The sequence below is a fragment of the Pholcus phalangioides genome, unplaced genomic scaffold (assembly GCF_987345545.1).
Source record: "Pholcus phalangioides strain wild (caught in Gottingen) unplaced genomic scaffold, Ppha-v1.0 ptg000029l_1, whole genome shotgun sequence".
Lineage (NCBI taxonomy): Eukaryota > Metazoa > Arthropoda > Arachnida > Araneae > Pholcidae > Pholcus > Pholcus phalangioides.
This window is the reverse complement of record NW_028301619.1, coordinates 812979-835499: the sequence shown is the minus strand read 5'-3', so window position 1 is coordinate 835499 and position 22521 is coordinate 812979. Positions and strand designations below refer to the sequence as shown.

At 36.7% G+C, this 22521-nt stretch overlaps 1 protein-coding gene across 2 annotated transcripts in view; it reads right to left on the bottom strand.

Moving 5' to 3' along the window:
- The window catches only part of LOC149067551 (uncharacterized), a 120354-nt gene extending 98067 nt beyond the window's left edge, over positions 1–22287 (bottom strand). For both annotated transcript variants that reach the window (XM_089252541.1, XM_089252542.1), the window contains exons 1-2: positions 21966–22287; positions 2465–2591 (exon numbers count right to left, since the gene is read on the bottom strand). In XM_089252541.1, coding sequence (XP_089108667.1) covers positions 2465–2591; positions 21966–22089 — 251 coding nt within the window. In that variant the 5' untranslated portion in view covers positions 22090–22287. The remainder of the gene's footprint in view (positions 1–2464; positions 2592–21965) is intronic.
- Between the last annotated feature and the right edge of the window lie 234 nt (positions 22288–22521).

Sequence of the window (22521 nt, the reverse complement as noted above, 5' to 3'; positions counted from 1 at the left end):
TTTTCACTAATAATTTATTATGATTATCAAGTGCACAATATTAATTTTCACGTTTTTTGTCTGAAACGATTCTTCTCTTGGTTAAATTTAATTCCCGCAGAACATACGACACCACATAATCAATTTCATTTAGTGGATTTCGCTTATAACGTTCCTCAGAGCCGAAACTTAGGAGGTGGGTTTGGTGTCCCGGGTGCTGGACCGGGTGGGGGGAGTGAATTTCAACCTTTACCTGCATAACACACCCTTTACCTTTAACATTACAAGGGTACTAAGATGCTGACCAAGCATCTGGTTGCGGCACTGCTCTTAGAACCTTTTCCCACTTAGCACAATTCATTTTCGTGGTCCCATCTTTCGGTATAATACTCATTAATATTTCCTGTTTAAAGCGTTTTTCCGCTTACAATGTCTTTTATGACGGTTTTTGGAAAAGCGTTATAATCGGGATTCACTTATTTCCAGCCAACGTTTAATCCAGCCACTGATTTATTCGCACCGGAAAGATTTCAAATTTATAAAGGCTTTAAATTGTTAGAGAGCCGAGGCCTATATTATCAGATACGTTCAAATGCTCACCTTCTGCAGCAGGGCTTTTAAACTAGATTTTTTTGTGGGGGGGGGGGGGGGCTTTGCTAAGATTTTTCATACTTTTAGGCCCTGCTATAGTGAATTTGTAGAGTGAAAAATCAAAAAATGATGAGAATCGTCCTGACCCCTGTTAGCCTCGCCCTGAGGGGGGCCCCCTGTTATTGTCATTATTAGTGAGTCCGCAAACGAATGCAATTTCATTCCTTGAGAAAACCCCAGATATGCTACAAAAGTAATAGAATTAATTTTCTTAGCGCCCACCTATTTTAAAACTTAAAAATTTTCTGAAAATAGCTCTTTTTTCGAAGATCCGGCCATTTTTTGGTACACCTCAAGCTCGCGTGTTTCAGGACTGAAGTAAAAAAGAAAACTAGAAAACGATGATTCATCTCATTTGATGGCTTGTGCTTTATTGTGAGTTACTAAGACAACTGAAGGGTGTACATTTGCCCCTCTTCCTCGTAAAAAATTACACATGTGCCCTTAGGCGCTAGGGGTATGTATGGGTGAGTACGTGCGGCTGAATCGCATGAAATCCCTATAGAACCTTGGCGGATATACAACTGACCCTCCGCCGCCTATGGCTTCTATACTTTTTCGACCTTACCAGCAGAAGAAAGCTCAAGGTTAAACTTTTTCGCGTGTACAAATTTTAGCAAAAGGAAATTCGAGGAAAAAATGAAATTTAAAAAAATTAAGGATTAATAAAAAAAAAAGTGAGGTAACGAGTTATGTTTTCTTGAAGGCTCTTGGGGGGAGCGATCGCCCCTCCCTGGATCCGCCACTGGTCTCTGGTAAAACCACAGCATTTCGTTTCGTCTGTATTTTTTTAAGCATTATTAAAAATTGGGGAATTGCAAAATAAAACAAAATTATAATATAAAATAGTGCAATGTTCGATGGAAAATTCTTATATTTTTTTTCTAAATTGATGAAATTGTCGCCACAAACAACTGCTTTGTGACACATCGTTTGAAATAATTATGGTATAAATATTCGTTCAATCACTGATATAAAGTCACTAAAATGAAGAGTAATAAAAAAAAGTTTGTTGTTTTTCACCTTTATAAAATAAAAACTATTTTTTAACAGCAATAAATCCAAACACTTGCGTAGCACATGGATTATTTATCGTTCGAAACTTGTTTAGTGTGTGTTTCCCCCCCCCCCCCTGCAATCAACCTTCAAATTCAGTTTCTCAATGTTTAGAGTGTCCACAAACACATTTTCACTCATACATCTCTCGTTTTTATACTTACAGCGATGAAATTTTATTTTTTAGGGTAAATGCATTGCGATAAATCAGGTAAGATGGAAAAAAAATAAGGGTTTACATTGAAGATTTTGAAGTTTGAACAATAATAAATATGTAGATGATCCCTCATCAAAACGAATTTCACATAGTCGGGTAGAAAATCACAAAACGTAATTTTTGGTGAAAGCCGCTTCATTCTACAACTTTTAGAACCCAAGATATCGCCATCGTTCGATTAAAAGTTGTGCGTACTGTCGCGTATATATACAGTACAATGGTTTTTTTTTTCTCCTATTTTTTTTCAATAAACTATTATTATCATATTTATTACAGTCCTTAGACATGATATATGAACCCCAGAAACAGCCAAAATATGTAACGTTCGGAACTCTTATTCCCCAGATTCGCGTTTGACAGAATGCACGCCTCTCTGGCTTTTGCTATTATTTCTTTTTCACTAACGCACAAACTGCTCTCGATCCTGCTATTTCGTCCACATTACGCAAGAGCTCAGCACTCGAGTAAAAGCCGATCACGCGTAGTTAGCCAGCTAAAAAAGAAACTACAGTTTCATCCAAAAAATGTAAAATTCTATTCACATAAATAAAAACACCTTACCTTTGGTGAGCAGTGAACTTCAAAGAGAAATTATCGCTTAATTTAGAACGACGATGTTCTTCTTGAAGATGATGGTGATCATAGAAAAGTGGTTCAAAGTGATGTATGTAATCGTTTAGTGGCATGCCTGTGAAGACAATTAAACAAAGTCGAGAAGTCAGGCAAATGAAACAAAAACAGTGCTTTTATACTGTATATGCCATATCTTGGTAACATAACTTGAACGGACATAACTTTAACATCACAGCATCAGTATTCTTAATGTATAAGGATATATAAGCTATAAGGGCTACGAGCACCTATAAAAAAGTATTTTTACTTATAAAAAAGTAATAAAGTACCTATAAAAAAGTATGTTACGAACAGGGGCGCAGTAGCCCGGTCGATAAGATTCTCGCCTAAAGTACCAAAGGATGTTTAGAGGTGTCGTGAGTTCGATACCCAGTTCGTCCTCGTCAGAAAAACTTTCCTGGCATAGGGGTACAACAAAAAACGGCGACTTGACCGCAGCAAAAAATTGCTACAGCAGGGGGTTAGCGCACCAACCTCTCGATGAGTATAAAAAACAAGCCCGCCGTTCGGAATCGGCAATAAATTGTAGGTCCCGGTCTAATTAGCCCTCTGGTACAGAAAATGACCGTGGTGCGACAAAAATGATCAAATGAGCGGGAAAGAATCCTATAAGGTGACATCATTTTTATCAGAACATCTGGATTTAATGGCAAGCTACAAGAGCTGAGGGATTGGCAAAGTGCAAAACAATGCCGCAAACAATTTAGAGATTGTTAGCAAGCATGCAGTTTGAACCCGCAATCGGCCCAGAGCAGCCTTTACGCATAGGTCCAATAGGGCACTCAAAGCGATGAAGTAATAACATGGTTGAGTCTATTGTCCTATCACTTTGGTTCCCAAGGCCGCAACCAGAAATAAAAATGGAATCTTTTGCCTAGGGCAAGGATAAATTTTGGCACCCCCTTCTCGTAATTTTTAACGAACAAAAAGCAAACCTGGTGCCCTTACAGGTCCAGCAGCCGAAACACCAGATCTCCCTGCCCTCCTCTGGTTGTACCCCTGTTTGTCTCCCCCCCCCCCATAATACCTGTTATCACCCCTTTCCGAAAGAAATTTCTGGCAAACGGCTCGGCATCAATCTGTGTGCAAATGTAAAAATATAATGTTTGTAAAATAATACAACATACAAGATTTTAAACTGATTAAATATTACTAAATTGATATAATACGCAGTTTTTCTTTAAAGATCAGAAAGTTGCTCCTTGTCAAAGTTAGGCGCATTCAAGGCCGTAGCGAGGGGGGACTTGGGGGTTCCCCCCCCCCCCCGAAATGAAAGTGGTTCCTTTCCAAACGAAATTTCTGGCTACGGGCCTGGACGCATTCTACGCTGATGCAACCTGCAACTCGACACGGATTTGTTAAAAAAACTGAATTTCAGGGTTTTTTTTTAATCAATCCGCGTGGAGTTGTATGCTGTATCGCTTGCAGTATCATGCCAGTGTGTGCACTCTGCCTTAAACTTACGGAAGATAGTCTACTGGTGTACACTTGTATACGTACTGCGATGCGTCTTTTAAGTACATCTTTTCCTCTTCAATATTTAGTTGCACCCTGCGAACGATATAAGGTTTCCCTTCCAACAGTGCCATTATTCTAAAATGAAGAGTATTCAACTAATTGGAATTAGAACCGCCGGACCAGATAATTTTGCTGCCCGATGCAGAAATAGTTTCGCTATCTTCTATAATGTATTTATATACAGGGTGTTCTGTTAATGGACCGACAAACTCAGAAGGTTGTTAGTAATCATCAAGAAGAACAAAAATTGCAATGGAACCTGGTGTCACAAACCACGTTGAGAGGGTGAAAATCGCGAAAAACGCATGCAGGATCTGAGTCCAGATGAGACGAAAGGTCGATGAGAGTTACACATAACCAAAAAATTTTCGTACTGACTGTTATGTATTTGAAACTTTATTTACAGATGATTTTTTTAAGAATCTCAGCCTCAATGAAGTCCTTCTAACTTTAACTGTTTTCAACTGAATTTAACTTCTCATTTAACTAATCCAAAAATACACGTTGCATAAAACCCATAGCACACATGTTGAATCAGTTTTTGTACCTTCGTACTTTTTTTCCTTAATAAGTGTGCACACTCAAAAAGAAAACCTTCGAGTGTAGCATTTTATACATGGGGGGGGGGGGAATCTTGTGTGTAGGATCGCATAAAAAAAATATCTTAAGAAAAGATTAAATGGTTACTGTTAGTTGCATGCAAGTTTGTTTCAACAGATGTAATTAAGAAAAAGAAAAGTAAAGTCTTGGATATTAACTCTTAATCGGCTAATAATAGTAAATATAACTATCAATGTTTAGTAATTACTTTAAGATTCAACATCTATCATAAGAATTGCTATTAGCGCTAAAATTAATTGAATTTTTTTTAAAAATCAAATTTACTGAATTTGAACTTTTAATTAGATTGTGTTTATCTTATTAGTATGATAAACACAATGTAATTGTGATATCAGGTACAAAACAATCATAATTACAAAAATATTCAGATAAATTTGGAAATTTTTCAAAAGATAATTTTTTTAAATAAATAATTTTTTAAATATAAATTTCGTATATATATAGTTGCGAGAAGAAAAATCGATATTTTTTCTAAAGAAACCTGAGTGATGACTTTTTCTTAATTTCATTCATGATTAATGAAATTTGTATACGCGGAAAAAATGCGTTTTTTTTTCAAAGTAGTGACAGTGTTGTAGAGCGCCATGCGCCAGGCCCATCAAAGTAGTAAAATTCGAATCTGCGGATTAAAAAGCGGGAAAATACGATACACGTGACATAAATTATTTGCTATAATCTAATCTGAATTAGCGAGTTAGCAATTCGGTGAATGAAAAACCATCATTATCGATATCTCATGGTGGGGAAAAAAGTTAACTTGAATGAAGTGGAATTGCCATTAAAAAATGGGTGAAGGTAACCATATTATTTTTTGCATATAGAAAACGAAGCTTGCTGAAACGTAAACACAAGAATCTTATAGTCGAGTTTTCTACTTCATTAGAAGACCAAATACCCTACTTCATCTTTCCTCCAATCAGCATCGAGTTTGCTCTCGCCAAGCTAATATACGCCAAATACTCGCCAACTGAACCGAGTTTCACTTGATACGCCCTTGGTATTGTTTCGAGAATACCGATTTCGTGTGGCTGATCCGCGTTTCAGCACGCTGAGTGGTAAATACGGCTGATAGAGGATCGTGTGTTTGAGGTAATTAACCACTTCCCGTACAAGAAACTGGCGATAAATGTGAATGATCTGTATAAGACGTATAGGCGATAAATGTGAAAGCGTCGTTCCATGGTGAAGAAAGGGAAAAAAGAAAGAAAAAAAAATATAAGAGTGGGGGAGAACAGTTAGAGATACATATATGGATAACAGTATTAGTACAATGCCTTGCTTTTTTTTTCGCCCTCATCAACAAACTTGTTTTGTAGTTTTTTTTGTTCTCTTTCTCACTTCTATGTATAGTACATATTAGTAAAGAGAAAGAGAGTTCTAAGAAAGATATATTAAATATACATGTGTGTGGGAAAAGGGGTTAGAGGGGGGAAAAAGCGGAGGAGAACCACCACACCATTATCTCAGTTTGCTCGTTATCAGTTGATCGTTATCTCGTCGAGATATCAAGATGGTGGTAGGAGAATAGAGAGGAGGAAACACACAACTTTATTCTGTAGGGTTGCAATAAGTTTCGCGTTGAGGTAAAAAAGAGGTTGATGGAACAGAAAGTTTGATTGAAGTTATTCCTCAGGCATTTCGACGCAATATTACGTCCCTGATCGTAAAAAGGTTAGAGAAAACGAAAAGCCCATCAGATATTAAAGGACTAATTTTTATAAATTTGGATTTTCTCTAAACTTTTGAGACCGCTGTTTTGTATTTTCGCTATTATAAATATTATATTCTTTCGTAGCAATTTTGTTTTTCTTAAATGTAGAAATGCTTCAGACATTATCTATTGAAAGATTTTATTTTATTGAAAGCTGATTTTACTCGCCGCATTTTTTTCTCGTTTTTTTAAAAAAAAGTGCATTATCTAAACTTTTGAGATGGACTGTAGTACTGGTTGTGTCACGCGATGGTTTTCCATGTTTCGAAAAATATCTGAAAATAAACATAAAAATATACGAGTTCAAAAACAAATTTGAAACGAAAACAAAAACAATTTAAATTTTTGAAACACATAGCAAGAGGGGAACTGAGATTTCTGTCCAAAGACGTCTGACTAGAAATTAAAACTCATTCTCGCATGGAAGTTTTTGAAGATTCAACGGTGATATGTGCTGTTGGAGATTGTCAAGCTTATGCTTCAGGAAACGTAACGCACACACAGTGAATAACTTTGGGTTGGATATGAATACAGGATGTGTGTGATATGTCACCACTTTTCTTGTTCATCTAAATAATTTCTTCCAGATAAAATGACTATTTGTTGGATAAGATATTGTCAATATATTACAGGCATACATCTCTCTCTACTTCCGAACAAATTTGAAAAATTGAAATATCCATAGCATTGACGCATTTCATTTTTTCTAAAAAATATTTATACACGTATTAAAACTACATTTGAAAATTAAATATGACTATTACGTGATTAAGAAAACAGTGATTTGATATAGTGCAATTTAACAACACACACACACACACACACACAAAAAATAATTAAAAACACACATATATATATATATATATATATATATTGCTACTATTATTTTTTCATTATCTTCATGATCGGAACGCGATCAACAAAAACAAACCTCAAATTTTTCAGTGTCAGAGGATATGGTATCAATGTTGCAATCAAAATTGTTCAACATAGAGAGCTGTTGAATACATGCTTCCATTCACCGAGCGAGAATTATAATAATAATACGAGGCAACCCACAAGACCGTAACCTCCATAATTGCCATCTTTAGTGTAACCACTTCGTTTATTTTAAACAGCTTCTGAAGTGAGGAGCTTGTCAAATCCCCCAGAGACAGAAGTCAACGTAAAAGATGGATGATTTTCCGGACGTCTCTGGCGCATCGCCAATATTGATTTCACGATATTCCAGTCCTCTGCTATTAAAATGCAAGCAAATGAAGAATTATTCGCTACTTGTCTTCACACACCTGAATCCAAAGACTACGAGCTAAACGGACAAGATATTAGTAGATGACGGCTTACTTGTCTAAAGCTACCTATATACGCATGAACAGTGTATTGTAGTAACCGTATTTTCACTCTTAAAAGCAGTTTAATTCCTTTACGTACAGGCTTCTTGCAACAAATTTGAATGACGTATATTTGAACTAGCACAGATAAATCTCAAAAACTAGTATTACTGTTTACACATGGGAAATTAAGTAAAAAGATTAGTGCACAGGTTCCAATACTTAATCTCTCTCCCAACTACCCTCTTCTTATCTACAAGACGTCCATAATTATGACCCTATTTTAAAGTAGCCTACAGGCGAAACCAGTCATCAGAAAAGTGTGAAATTTTGTGGAAGACTTCATGAAGTGATAGGAATTTGTTTTGGGGGGAAATAGTTGCACATTTCGCCACCAGAGGGCGTTTCACTTTGAATACCTGTAGTAAACATGTAAGTTTATGTGATGTCACGCCGCAGCTGTTATAAAACCTAGAAACATTCGCGGAGGTCTTGTTTCTCAACGTGTTTGCTGCTCACAATGACGGTAAGTTTACGAGATAGCGCTTTCTTGGTCAAATTGTTTTACTAAAACAGTAATTCTGCAGTAACTGCTCTACGGAAATATCGCACTTGAAAGAGGATTCGAAAAGGTCCAGTGAATGTTAAAAACCTTCGGAGTATGATAACGAAATTTGAAACCACAGGATTGTTGGCTGTTCGTCCTGGAAGAGGAAGAAAACCCGTTTCTATAGACGCTGTACAGGAGGTTTCGCTTCAGGTGGAAGATGACAGAGCTTCAAATTCTTGCAGTAGCACTGGTGTTGGATAGGCCACTTTCAATTGTCCATAAGATCATGCTGAATAGCCTCCGATATTATCCGTACAAACTTTCACTTGTGTAGCAATTGCTTCCACATGATTATGTGACGCTCGACTCCGGTTCTCACTGCAGTTTCTAGCTCGCGTTGAGGTCGATTCAGAATGGCCTTGGAATATCCTCTGGACAGACGAAGCGCATTTTCACTCGGATGGTACAGTCAATACTCACAACTGCCGAATTTGGGAACCAGAAAATCCACACGCTATCTAAGAGGTTCCGTTGCATTCACCAAAAGTGACGGTATGGTGTGGATTTACTGCATCATTTATTCTCGGTCCCTACCTCTACGAGGAGTTACGTTCTACATGTCCAGTGACATGTTCGATCACCGGGAAACGATATGTATTGCTGTTACAGAACGAAATTGTTTTGGCTCTGCAAGCACGTCACTTCCTTGAAGACACAATCTGTATGCAAGACGGAGCTCCTCCTTACATTGCAGTGTGTGTTTAGAACAGGGGCGTAGCCAGAAATTTCGTTCGGGGGGGGGACCACTTTCATTTTGGGGGGGGGGCAAACTGACAGAACAATGGATTTGGCCATCTTTTCCCCTTTTTTCGGTCATTTTCTCACATTTCGGGGGGGGGGGCAGACCCCCAAGTCCCCCCTCCCTCGCTACGCCCTTGGTTTAGAACGTTCTTAAAACGCATTTTACAGAAGAACGTTTCATCAGCCGGCACTTCCCTAATCTATGGCCTCCCCGATCCCCGGACCTTGATCCATGCGATTTTTGGCTGGGGGCATTTGAAACGTCTGGTAAGTCGTGACAATCCAAGACCTTTACCTGACCTTAAAAGCAGCATTTCACGCCACATGCTGAAAATTTCCCCGCACACACTTCGGTCAGTTGTGGAACATGCAATCTTGCGATTTCACATGGTATCTGAAAATGATGGCCATCATGTGGAACATGTTTTGTTGCAGTAACAATTGTAAAAGTGTTTTCCAATTGTTAAAATTGTAAACGTTTGCCTAAATGTGTCATTTCTTGATAAAACGCCCTCTGGTGGTGGCATGTGCAACTAATTTTCCCCCATGAAACAAATTTCCATCACTTCATGAAGTCCTTCACAAAATTTCACAATTTTTTGATGACTGGTTGCGCCTGTAGGCTACTTTAAAATAGGGGTTTTAATTATGGACAGACCAATTCATTTAAAATTCCTAAGCAGTGGTTCCCAAACCTTTTTGAATTCACGGCACCTTTTGCTTGTGCGTCTGCAATCTAGTAGCATGTGATAGCCACTGTGCGACCGTGTGGACATCGTGATGGACTCATATCGCGATGATCTAGGTTTGAACCCTACCAGCGGCACAGTGGTAGTTGACTGGAGTGAGTTTTTTCTCGGTTTTCCAACTTCAAGGTACGAATGCTAACCGATCTTTCGTTTGAAAAATTCTCCAGCAGAGAGCAGGCAGGCTTTCTATACTTGGTATTTGCATAACACGAAACATAAGGCATCTGCCAGCTTTACTTCTAATGAGAAAAACAGGTGACAAAACTTCTCGAACACAAACCAAGCATAACTATGACATCATAGATACGTTATAGTCACGCATAACATAAGAAAGAACTTTCTGGCATCCACTAATTTGTTAGAAATTATATAGAGAAATGTTTTGGAAGCACATGTACGATATAAGTGCATAAACAGGGTGGTAACTATAGACCGCCAATAATTACACATGTGATTCCTTGTAAAAAACCAATATGGAAAAGTGTTGACGCGTCAAATATAAAAATTGATGACGTCACTTGAAAATTCTGCGCAATTCACCGAACGTACACCAAACATAACTTAGCGTTTTTGAAACTGGATAACAATGGTAAGCGCAAAAGAGAAATCGATAAAAAGCAAACCAGTTTTTTCTTTTTTGTGTGTGTGTGTGTGTGTGTGTGCGCGCATTTTCATATTTCTTACGCGATCGTGAAACCCAATATTAAAATTATTTTGCTCTGATCAAAGTCGCACAACGTGTGCGTTCATTTGATGTTTCGTGTACTATAAATTGAATAAGAAGAAGAAACATGGCGGAAATGGCGGCTTTTTCGTCACGCGTTTGAGGTCGGCTTTTTCTTCCTGTTTGCTTAATTTTCAGGGGGTTTTTTTTTCTCTGTTTCGCTTATTTCTTCGCTTTTGTCGATTTTTTTTCAGTGTTCAAACGTATATATAATATTTATTTTGCTCTTTTTGGTCAACTAGTTAGTATCTGGGGTGTTTCTTCAGTGACGTAGGTGTAGATACTTCTAATACTGCATTGTTCTCTCCCAATGAATACCATCAATCATTGAATTCTCTATCCTCTAATATGTTTTCTCCCATGGAGACATTGAATGACTTACCTTCTACATCGGCGGAAAATAATCTCTGGGTTTCGGACATCGGCCCCAAGGACATTATTCAAAATCTATCTGGATCAAACTTACAGTTCACCGTCAAGATTGTTGGAGATACGACCATCCCAAAATCAAAGCCCAAGGAATTACGTATGTGCCTTGAACAAAAATTCCTGAATGCAAAACTCATCGATGAAATCCGATTCGCAAGAAATGGTGACCTACTTCTCACTTCGGCATCACCTGAAGTTGTAATGGAGGCCCTGTCGCTGTCCTCTATTGGAAATATTCGGGTCAGAGCGACTCTACTTACTGATACATTATCTTCAAAACTGCTTCTGAGAGATATTCCATGTTCCGAAAAGCTGAGTGATGTGGCTTTAGAGCTGATGGACAAAAATAAAATACCCACAAATACTGTGTTAATTACCATCTTGGGCAGTTCCATTCCTGCTGATCTCAAATTATGGTTCCAAATCTTCCATCCTCAAGAGTTTATAGAAAAACCAAGCCAATGCACTCGTTGCTTCAAATTTACCCATCGTACTAAATTTTGTCCAGTTACGAACACTATCTGTAGGACCTGTGGTGATCATCATGATACAGAATCATGTTCAAATGCTCCTAAATGTATAAACTGTGCTCAAGGTCATGATCCCATGGACAAGAAGTGCCCAACATTTATTAAAGAGGCAGAAATAATCAAGTACAAAACAATCAAGCGGATTCGAATTCATCAAGCTCGCAAATTCTTCCAAGATAAATCGCCAACTTTTGCCGACAGAGCAAGTATAAATTGTGTGCCATCATCTATCACAGACTTAAAAATCGATATCCAAAATTTGGTCCGTAAAGAAATCGAATCAATGCATGAAAAAATAATTGAAGATGTGAAAATCTCCATGCATGCACTGATCACTGAAGCTATTCAGTCAATTGTTCCAGATCTGATATCTCAAGTCATCAAGGAAGCTGTACCACTATTGTCATCTGCACTTAACAGCGAGCTGATCACATCCGCATTCACCAGTGAACTGCCTCATAAGAAAAATAAATTACAAGTTCCTCCTTCAAAGGATACTCCTGCGCAGCAGCCATTGCTAGAGTCCTCTACAGTCACACCAAAGCGAAACTGTTCAAACCATCATAATCAATGATAACTTTTTTTTTTCTTTTTCCCCTCTCTTATTTCAGTACAAGTCAGTACTGTTTTTGTGTTCAACTGCTAGATTTGCAGATATGTTCATTTTCAATTTTACTTCATTGAATAAGCTATTCATGGTTTTCAAAATTTTGTTCTTTCTACTTTAGTCAAGATTATTCAATTTTCTGTATGTTTACATCATTGAAGGTGCTTCAATGGAACTTGCGCAGCATCAATAACAAGAGATTACACCTTCTTCGTTTTCAAAAAGATTATGATGTTCTTTGTCTCCAGGAGACATTCCTTACATGTAATGACCGTTTCCACTTACCAAACTTTATAATATACAGATGTGACCGAGGCAACAGCTCAGGCAGAGGTGGTGTTCTCACTGCTGTTCGCTCTACATACCCTTCACACGTTATTCATAAATTCTGTCTTCAAGGCGTTGAAGTAATCATTATCAAGATTCATTTCCATAACAAGTACATTCATATAGCAAACACCTATTTGGCTGACACTTCCGAAATCCCTACAGTCATGAATACCATTCTTTCTAAAATCTCATCTCCAGTCATCATTGTTGGTGATTTTAATTCGTCCCATTCTCAGGGGTGGGAAGTGACTAAGTCCATTTCGGAGCAGCTTTGGAGCAGCAAAATTCAGGATTCGGAGCAGTTTTGGAGCAGCAAATTCTGGATTTGGAGCAATTTTGGAGCAGCAAAATGTGGGATTCGGAGCAGATATTTATAAATTGGAGCAGTGAAATTAACAAGAATATTTTCGTTAACCCTCAACCCTTTTCAAAATAAAACTGCACTGTCTTTTGCTATGAAACATCTCTTCATCAGCTTGATTTTTGTTTTTGGTGTTTTAGTCTTTTGACACCTTGTTTGAAAGAGAGGCTGTCATAAAATTTTTTGCACCCGTCTATTTAGGATGATTTTTGCTTACTGAGGGCACTATTTGCTGCCTTGAACAGCAGCACTTCAAATGAGCTAAAAAAATGTTTATAAGTTTTTAATTTTTTTATACTTGGAAAGAAATTGTTGAAAAATGGGAGAAAATTTCGGAAGTATCAACTCGATGTTTGGCGATTCAGCACTCATTATCTGGCGAGATTGGCGATCTGACACTCGTTATTTGGCGAGATTGGCGATTTAACGCTCGTTATTCGGCAAAGTTTCTAAACTAACATTCGTAATTCGGCGGACATGCGCTTTTTACTCCCGGAGTGACAATTTTTTTCACGAAACATCGGGATTTAACACAATGACAATCGACTACAGTAATTTCTGCTGCTTCCAGTGACGACTTTTTTTTTAAACGAAAACACTCGAATTTGCACTTTAAAGCTGAAAGGCACTGCAAACCATCTTCAGTTCCACGATCACGGGCAATATCGGGATTTCGCAATGGAAAGCCCGATCAGGGGCCGATAGTTTAAGTATAGTGGAATAAAACACGCTCTTTTCGTAAAGAAACGTTTCGTGGCTAGCAGGAACAAAAAAACTTTTGGCATCCTTTCCGAAATTCCGGGCATACTGAAGCGAAATTCGCTATTTGGCGCAGAAAAATGCGAAAATACGCTATTGGAGCAGGATGGCGCAAGATATTAGTTTTGGCGCAGTGCGGCGCAATTGACGCAGAGTTCCCACCCCTGCATTCTTCTTGGAACAGTCCTCGGACAGACACAGCTGGCAGAAATCTTTTTTTGTGGCTTCAACAAAACCCAGTTTGTCTGATCCAACCCAAGTGTGCTACTCATTTTTCAAGCAATTCGTCTAACACAATAGATTTATGTTTTTGTTCTTCAAACTTAATGGGTAAAATTAACTGGTACAGCAGTGACTCCCTTTACGACAGTGATCATCTGCCTATTTGTCTCGACATCAATCTTCGGGTAAATAAATTTTCTCGCAAAATAGCCATCACAAACTGGGATTTCTTCAAGGAAAAGTTGACATCATTTGACAATACTTGCTCCTTTTCTGATCATGTAGAAAAATCCTGCATATCAGCTACAAAAAAGGTACAATCACATCCTCACCAGTATAATGAGTATTTTGATTCATCCTTAAGATCATTGCTCATCTGCAAGAAAAGGTCATTCAGACAATATCTGAGATGCCCTTGTCCTCCGTGTTGGATCATCTTTAAGAAAAATAATGCAAAATTCAAGAAGGAGCTCAACCTCCGAAAAAGGGAATTTATGTCAGAAAATATTTTTATTCATGCCACTTATCCTAAGATTTTTACAATTCTTAGAAAACTCAAACTCATCCAGTCTAAACTCCAAGTGGATCGTCATCTTGTGTTCCAGGTCAACAATTTAGAAGTGGTGGACCCTATGGATCAGCTATATCTTCTCCAGTCAGCTCTTATAAATAATTACACTCACAAGGTCTTTGACTGTTTCAGTGGCCCCCATCAAGACTTCTCTAGTTTGATGAATGTTCCGATTACCATTGGAGAGCTCAAATCTGCAATTCGTCGTACTCCAAACACATCGCCAGGTCCTGATGGTATCAACGCTAAATCATACTCTTTAATTCCTGACAATCAAATTCATCTCTTGTGTGCTGAATACAACAAAATTTGGCTCTCTGGAACTATTCCAGTGGATTGGAAGTATGGAAAAGTAATTTTTTTACTAAAACCTAATAAAAACCCAAGTTGTCCTAAGTCTTATCGTCCACTGACATTAACAAACGTAAAACTGAAGATTTTGGAACGAATAATTCTGTACAGACTCAATTGGATCTCATTAAAATACAAACTCTTCCCAGCGAACATTTATGCCTTTAAACCACGTTCTGGATCTCAAAACCTTATTAATGACTTAAAATGCTTTATTTCTAATACTTTCAGGCTCAAAGAATTTGGCGTCATGGTTTCTCTTGATATTAAAGGCACCTATGACTCTGTCATCTATTCTGCACTTTTATACAAGCTCAAATCTTTTGGGTTTCATGGTACTTTCGTTAAATGGATGGAGAATTTTTTGATGGACAGAAGATGCATCATTAGTTGGAGAAACCATCAGTCAGATTGGATTGACTTAAAAAGGGGATTGCCTCAAGGATGTGTTACTTCTCCATGGCTATTTAATATTTATATTGCCGACATTCTTTCTCACCTTCCCAACTCCATTCATCCCTTCATTTATGCTGATGACATTTTTCTTTGGATCAGTAAATCAGACTTGAATGTTGTTACAGATGAATTGAATTCTGCCTTAAACCTTGTTTCAAACTGGATGGATCAGTGGGGATTTGTTCTGTCTACTGAGAAATGCAGTTACAGCATTTTTACGAAAAAAAATATTCCTTTTCTCCCAAATATCCAAATCAACGGTGCTCAGATAAATTACGAGGAAAATATCAAGATTCTTGGAGTTATTTGGGATCAAAAGCTGAGTTGGAGCCCCCAGATCAATCACATTTCTAAAAAAGCCATTAACATTTGTAATATCATGAAGTTGATTGCAGGTAGGCTTCGTGGAGCTAAAGGGCACAAACTTTTGGCTATCTGTTCTAACATTACTTCAAGCTTCATGAATTACAGTTCATTCTTGTGGCATAATAGCTCCAAGAAAAATATTCAAAAGTGTTCTGCTATCTATCACCAATCTCTTCGCATAGCTACTGGTCTTCCAATCTCAACACCGATTCCTCTGTTACTCAGCATCTGTGGAAAACCTCCATTTTCACTGTTTTTGTTAAAAAATGTTACTAATCATATTATCAAAGCAAGAGCTTCCCATTACAGCTCTGTGTTCAAACATATCTGTTCTAATTTCAGTTTTGACCGTCAAGGCTTACATACTAAAATTTTGGATCCTTCTATTATTCAATTCATCAAGGACAACAATTTACTTATTCCTCTTCAACCTCTGTTTTTTGCGAATCCTCCTTGGCTTATCACCAATATTGATTTCACAACCAGTTCTCCTCCATTTCAAACATCATCAAATGATCTCCTCACAAAGCAACTATTTTATGAACATGAACAAAAATTCTGGTCTTGTTCTACTATTATAGCTACAGATGCCTCAAAAGGAGGCGTCCAGTATATACGCGACTCAAGCGCGTACGTAGGAGAGGGAGGTTGCTTTGCATTGTTTTTCAGAAATTATTGTGGGGCTCAAATAGCCTCAGCCCTAGGTTCCGGCACCTATGGTGCTTACGATAAGAGTGCAACATGATGAAAGCGATTGTGTGGATAGAATCATGACGATTTTTCTGCACTTTCACATCTTAAATTATATATTTTTTATTTTATATATATTCACCTCTATATATGTATTATATATATAATTTTTTATATTTTAATCTAAATTTTTTTCCAACCACATTTTTGGGCGAGTTCCCAGTTGTGTTTTTGGTGTTTGTATAAGAAAATAAAACATAATTCACATTTTTTAAACTAATTAAGCAATTAAAATAAATTAATCAATTGAAAAATAATTAATTAAAGTTTTTTCTATAAATGCATAATTTTTAGTTTGCGCCTAAAGCAGGAACAAAAAATGGCGCCTTGCCGAACTTTGCTCCCCCTGACCAAAACTTGGCTATGCCATTGCCTCAGAGGCGTCGCCAGAAATTTCGTTCGGGGGGGACCAAAGTGATAGAACAATAGATTTGGTCATCTTTTTTCCATTTTTCGGTCATTTTCTCACATTTCGTGGGGGGGGGGGGGGGGACCAGACTCCCAAGTCCTCCCCCCCTCGCTACGCTCTTGCATTGCCTGAACACATACCATGCACTAGACTTACATTAAATGCACGGTTACATTTCACAATAATCAATTCCACCACAGTCTTTGATAATGAATTAAAGAGGATTCTGTACCATCCTTTCCACAACAATTATTGAAGTTACTTTAACGATGGTGGAGGTGGCAAGACTACAACTGGAAAACAAAATGTAACTAAGGATCTCTCTCTCTCTCAAAATATAATACTGTTACCAGTAAGCAAGCGTGCATTTTTGCGTCACTCTCCCGTGATACTGTACTCAATTGAGTGATTAAAAGGAAAGATAATGGATGATTTCTGTTCCCCGTTGTTTTTGAAAAAGTCAGTCCATAGAGAGCAATTCAATAATAGACGGCCCGAGAAAGACCAGAGGTGTATATCAAATACAAACACAAAGGCCACAATAGGCAAATTGCCCAACGAGGTGGCTGAAATTGATTTCTATGTTTGAACCGAGGTGCACAAATCCCGACCCACAGGTCAATCCAGCCATTCGATAGTTTTATCTAGCCTGTAAAGGCCCAAAAACTGAAAGGGGTGGGCACACCAGTGGTTGTCAACCTTTTCCGAACCGTGCTGATCTCTAAATTTGGAGGCACACACACAATGCGTCCCGTTTTTACATGACACTACTTAGCGTGGCCATATGCTGGGACATTCCCGTATTTTTGGTCATCCCGACTTTTTCATATAGTAGTTATCGCATTTCTCCCCCCAGCTTAATTGAATCTGTAAGCATGGATGAAACTTTTTTATGGCGGGGGGGGGGGGGATAATTTAATTTACTGCGACTTTCAGTAGTTTTCTACCTATTGACAACTTTTTAGTAATTCCAACCATAATTGACAATTTTTTCCACTATTTAACTTTTTTTTTGCAGGAATTAGTGTTACCGACATCCCTTATATTTAGGATCTGTATTCTCTTCGATGAAATACGGTCAGAAAAACACAACTTATGAAAAAATTTAATTTGGTTCCCTTGTCGTTTTCGTAAAAATGCTCATTTTATCACTTCTTTTAAAAAAAAGAAAACTTTAACGCTTTTGAATCGTAAATTCAATTAACGTAAATCATGCACCTATATCGATAGAAATTCATTTCATGTACACCTGTTCATGTTGAGTGTTTAAACTTCGACGGCTCGAAGGTTCAAGTATACAAGGAAGAAATTAAAAATTGAAAAAAAAACCGCAAAAATAATTGAGAAACTGAAGCAACCAAAAAATTAAATACTCCGCCCATGTAAAACCCCGTAAGAAAGATAACCCCTGTGACACCACAACTTGGAACTATCCGAACTGGATTAACATTACTACCTCTTCTAATCAGAGCACAACTCCAGTCTATCGCTATTGGGCAATTTACTACCGTTTCAATTCTTTTCAGGGGTAAGTTTGCAGTGCCTCATTTTCTGCGTGAGTTGAGTCATTGAATAGTTACCAACCGTCCTCATTTTTGATTTAATTTCAAGCGTCCTCCTACGTCCCGGAAAGTTTCCTCTTTTTGAAATTTTTTTTTTCTCCACGTTGAAACATGCATTTCTTCATTGATATGAGTGTTCCGAAGACTAAGAAAGGAGGACGTCTGCGCACACATCCTTATGATGTCACTTATCCCTATGATGTCACTTATCCCAATTTTCCCAATAGATAGCGTTACTATTCCGACCAATAAAACAGAACCACTAAAGTGATTTGCGCATTCACTATTTGTGAAGCGTGGGAAAAAAACACAAAAACACTCATATCAATGAATGTTTCAAAGTGGAGAAAAAAAATTTACCCAGAAAAAATGAAAAATAATTCCGGAAACCTGAAAAGGAGGACGAAAAGGCGTATTTTCCGAGACGTAGGAGGACGCTTAAAATGACATAAAAAAGAACATGTTCTCCTAAAGTAGGACGGCTGGTAACCCTACTGGTCAGAATAGTAGCACCATGTATTGTGAAAACTGACGTTACTAAGGATGCGCCCGCATCCTCCTCCTTCTCAGTTTTCGAACCTGGTAACCCCAGAATTGAGTATCTGACGTTGTGTGTGAAGTTAGTGCCGCCATCTATATTTAAAATTGTGAGGGAAGGATAATGATTGAATATTTGTTGTATGTGCCTCGTAGGGTCTTTTGCGAAACTTTTAATGGAGAGATTGGCTTTCATTTGCACCACGAAGTTGGAAAACCGAAGAAAAACCACTTATCCATCCCATTGAAAATTTCAAATACTGTACACTTCAATTACACCCACCTGTCATATATGCACAGTTATGTTCCCAACAAAACCACCTCTAAGATAACATAAGGCATTTAGGACACAAAATCGAACTAAAACCCTCTTCTTTTCAAACTTATTTGAACTGTCATTTAAACTATAGGTCACATATTTCTTTGAGAGCTTTCAACTTAAAACATAGATGGCAGCACTAACTGACATGGATAATCATGTCATGGTCAGGAAATTTAACCACTTCGTGTACAAGTATTTGGCAAGAAATGTGCCTATTTGAAGAATCAGCAGTAAACCTGGTAACCTCATCCTAACCTAACCGCATGTTAGAAAAAAGGAGATGGAGAAAAAATATATAAAAGGGAAAAAGTATAGTAGATAAGTAGATGAGTTTTTTAGAGTCCCTTTTCACCCTCACCCTACACGTTCTCTTCTCTTTCGCTCTTACATGTATATACTAGAAAGATACATTATATGTGGGTAAAAAAAACTCACTATCAGGAGTATAGGAAAAACAGGGAGGAAAGTTTTTTTACAGGATTACAATAAAGCTTTGCGATAGTGAAGAAAAAACAGAGAACTTGTTTGAATTTATTCCACTGGCATTTCGACACAATATTAAGTCCATGATCGTAAAGAAGTTGACAAAATTTGCTTGCTGCTTTTTTCAACAGATACTCTACCACTACAATAACTTTTAACTTCTAAAACTCTTCCAATACTAAGATTATTATTTTGTTCACTTGTCATTTTTTTCTTAAATGAATTCATACATAGATTTTTTATTTATCGATGATTACAAATTTCTTCTTTCTCTGAAAATTAAAATATAGGACAAATAAGTGTTTTATTTCTTTGAAAAACACAGGGTATTTTCAACTTGAGTATATTGATGAAAATATGTTCACATACATTATATAATTAGTGGATAGTGGAGGGAGTTGATAAAGCGATAGTTTCATTTAATTGTTAATTTTTACAAAAACAGAATAATCTCAACTGACCATGCAAATAAAATGAATGATTAAGAATGATCATATCTCGTATCATGCCATATAAGAAAAATTTGACAGAATATTAATTGAGACAGGGTTTACCAAGTTGAAATTTCCCCAGAGGAACGTTTACAAGGTGCGTGTACAGTTGAGGAGTAGCACTCATCTAAAACTTTTCTTATCAGGGATACCAGTTGTGGCCCTAAGATTTGCAAGTTCTCTGGCAACATTTTTTACAAGGCCCTAAAATGATGACTCACTAAAAGCATTTTTTTTTACTTTTCTATTACAAGCATTTTTTATTACAAGCTATACATTTATTTATACTTATCAACTGCTCACTTGCTATGATGTTTGCGGACCACTTTTTTTTAAAATTATTTTATTAGCTTAGCTCAGCTTTGCATCATTTCAAAAAATAATTTTGCTTTTGCACATGGAAGATGCTGCATTACAAAAAAAGGTTTGAAGAAAGATAAATGTGTCTAATACACCCATATTTTATCTCTTATATCCCTTTCAATAGAGAATATGTTGGATACTTCCTGTTTTGCTGTGGAGCGAAAATGTTAGCTTTGAAAGAAAAAAAAAATTGAAGTTATTGAAAAGGCGAAGTTGGTTTAGTTTGTGGCAGTTGAGCAAAAAACTTAGGAAAAGGAAGAAATAAAACTAATTTACTGTGAGATAAAGACAAAATAAAAAAAGCAATTATTACCCTAAATACAGTCAATAACTCTGTATAACGTTTATTACTTTTAATGTCCACCAAATAAGAAGAAAAATAGAAGCAAATCACGGCAATGATGAAAGCAGTGATAGTTATTATCATCATAACTGTATAATAAAATACAATTAATTTGATAAACCTCAGTGCCTTCTTAATGCATGGGCCTACAGTTGCTTCTGATCATAGGCGGAGATAGACTTGGAAGTCTGGGGGAGCACAGTCATTAATGCTGAGGGGGGCACGATGATGTCAATTCATATATGCATATATACATTAGATCAGTCGACTTCACCTTTGACGCTGGGGGGGGGGGGGGACAATGCCCTCCACACCCTTCGTATCTCCACCCATGCTTCTGATGCATAAGAAGGCCTCCAGTACAACACTGAATTATTCTGACTTTTATTTTCCAAACATAATACACAGCAGTTTTAAAAATTGTATAAATTTATTAAATTATAAAATTAACACACACTTGCCTTCTGAATTTTTTAATTCAGTCAATTTAATAGATGATAACATGAAAAAAAAATTTAGGATACACAAGCATTGATATTTAGGTGTCTTTTTTTCCCCTAAATTTTTATCAATTAGTAAGGTATTAGAGTTATTTCTATATATTCAGTATATACTGTGTATATATATTTATTTTAATGCAGCAAAATATTAATAAGCTTGATTGTGGTGCCATCTACATAGTCATTACAAAACTAGACATTCATTATTAAATGTACTTCTTTATCCATTGTTCAGTCATAATCCATAATATAAAAATTGTCTATTATATGGTAAACAATTATCCCTAATCCACTGAATTTGTAAAATAATGACGAATAGGTACAATGTTGCATGAATTAATTCATTTGAGACATCAATGAATGATATAATATACACTTATTAATAAAAACTCAAGCAAAAACAAAACTAAAAGTGTAAAAAAAAATATTTTTATAAAATTCATAGAATCAGTATGAAGAATTATATCTATAATGACAACTAAATTTATAAAATTCTACTGAATGGTTGTCCACAAATGACAATAAGTATTACTATATTTTATAAGAACAATTTACTTTATTTATCTATTTTAAATTCTCATCAATATAAAAAATTTTAAACATAAAAGAAAGAATTTTTATAACATAATTCTGCAAATTCCATTTGAATACCAATAAGAGAAAAAATTAAAAAATTTCTCACCTTTTTTACCTTGAGTGGAAAACATGCACATGAAAAAAACTGAAGAAATTATGACAAAACTGTGCGAAACATATGGACTAAATAGCATAGCTTTGGATGTAATATATCTGGCATGAACACACATATGATTCAGTTCCTATCCTCTCAGTTGAGTTTTCATGTATCATATTCACAAATGCTTATCCATCAAATTTTCGAGTTCTAGCAACAAAACCGTTGAAATATCCATTTAATTATTTCGCGCCTCGAAAGAGTTATGCAGGAAAGCGAACCTACAGTACCAATCGGCGCCATTGCTGATTACAAACAAATAGACATGGCCCTTGAGAATATATAACCGTACAAACACTGCGTTCATACCAACGCGACCGATACTAAGAAATTTCGATCAATCAAAAAAAAGCGTAGATTGGTACACAAATAAGAAGTCATTTGTGATTGGTTAGTTTTACAGTCAGCAGTTATGTGTATGATACTAACTCAACTGATGATTACGGTTAGAAATAATTTTACTACAGGAAACAGTAGACTACATGGTTGATTTAAAAAATGTAAA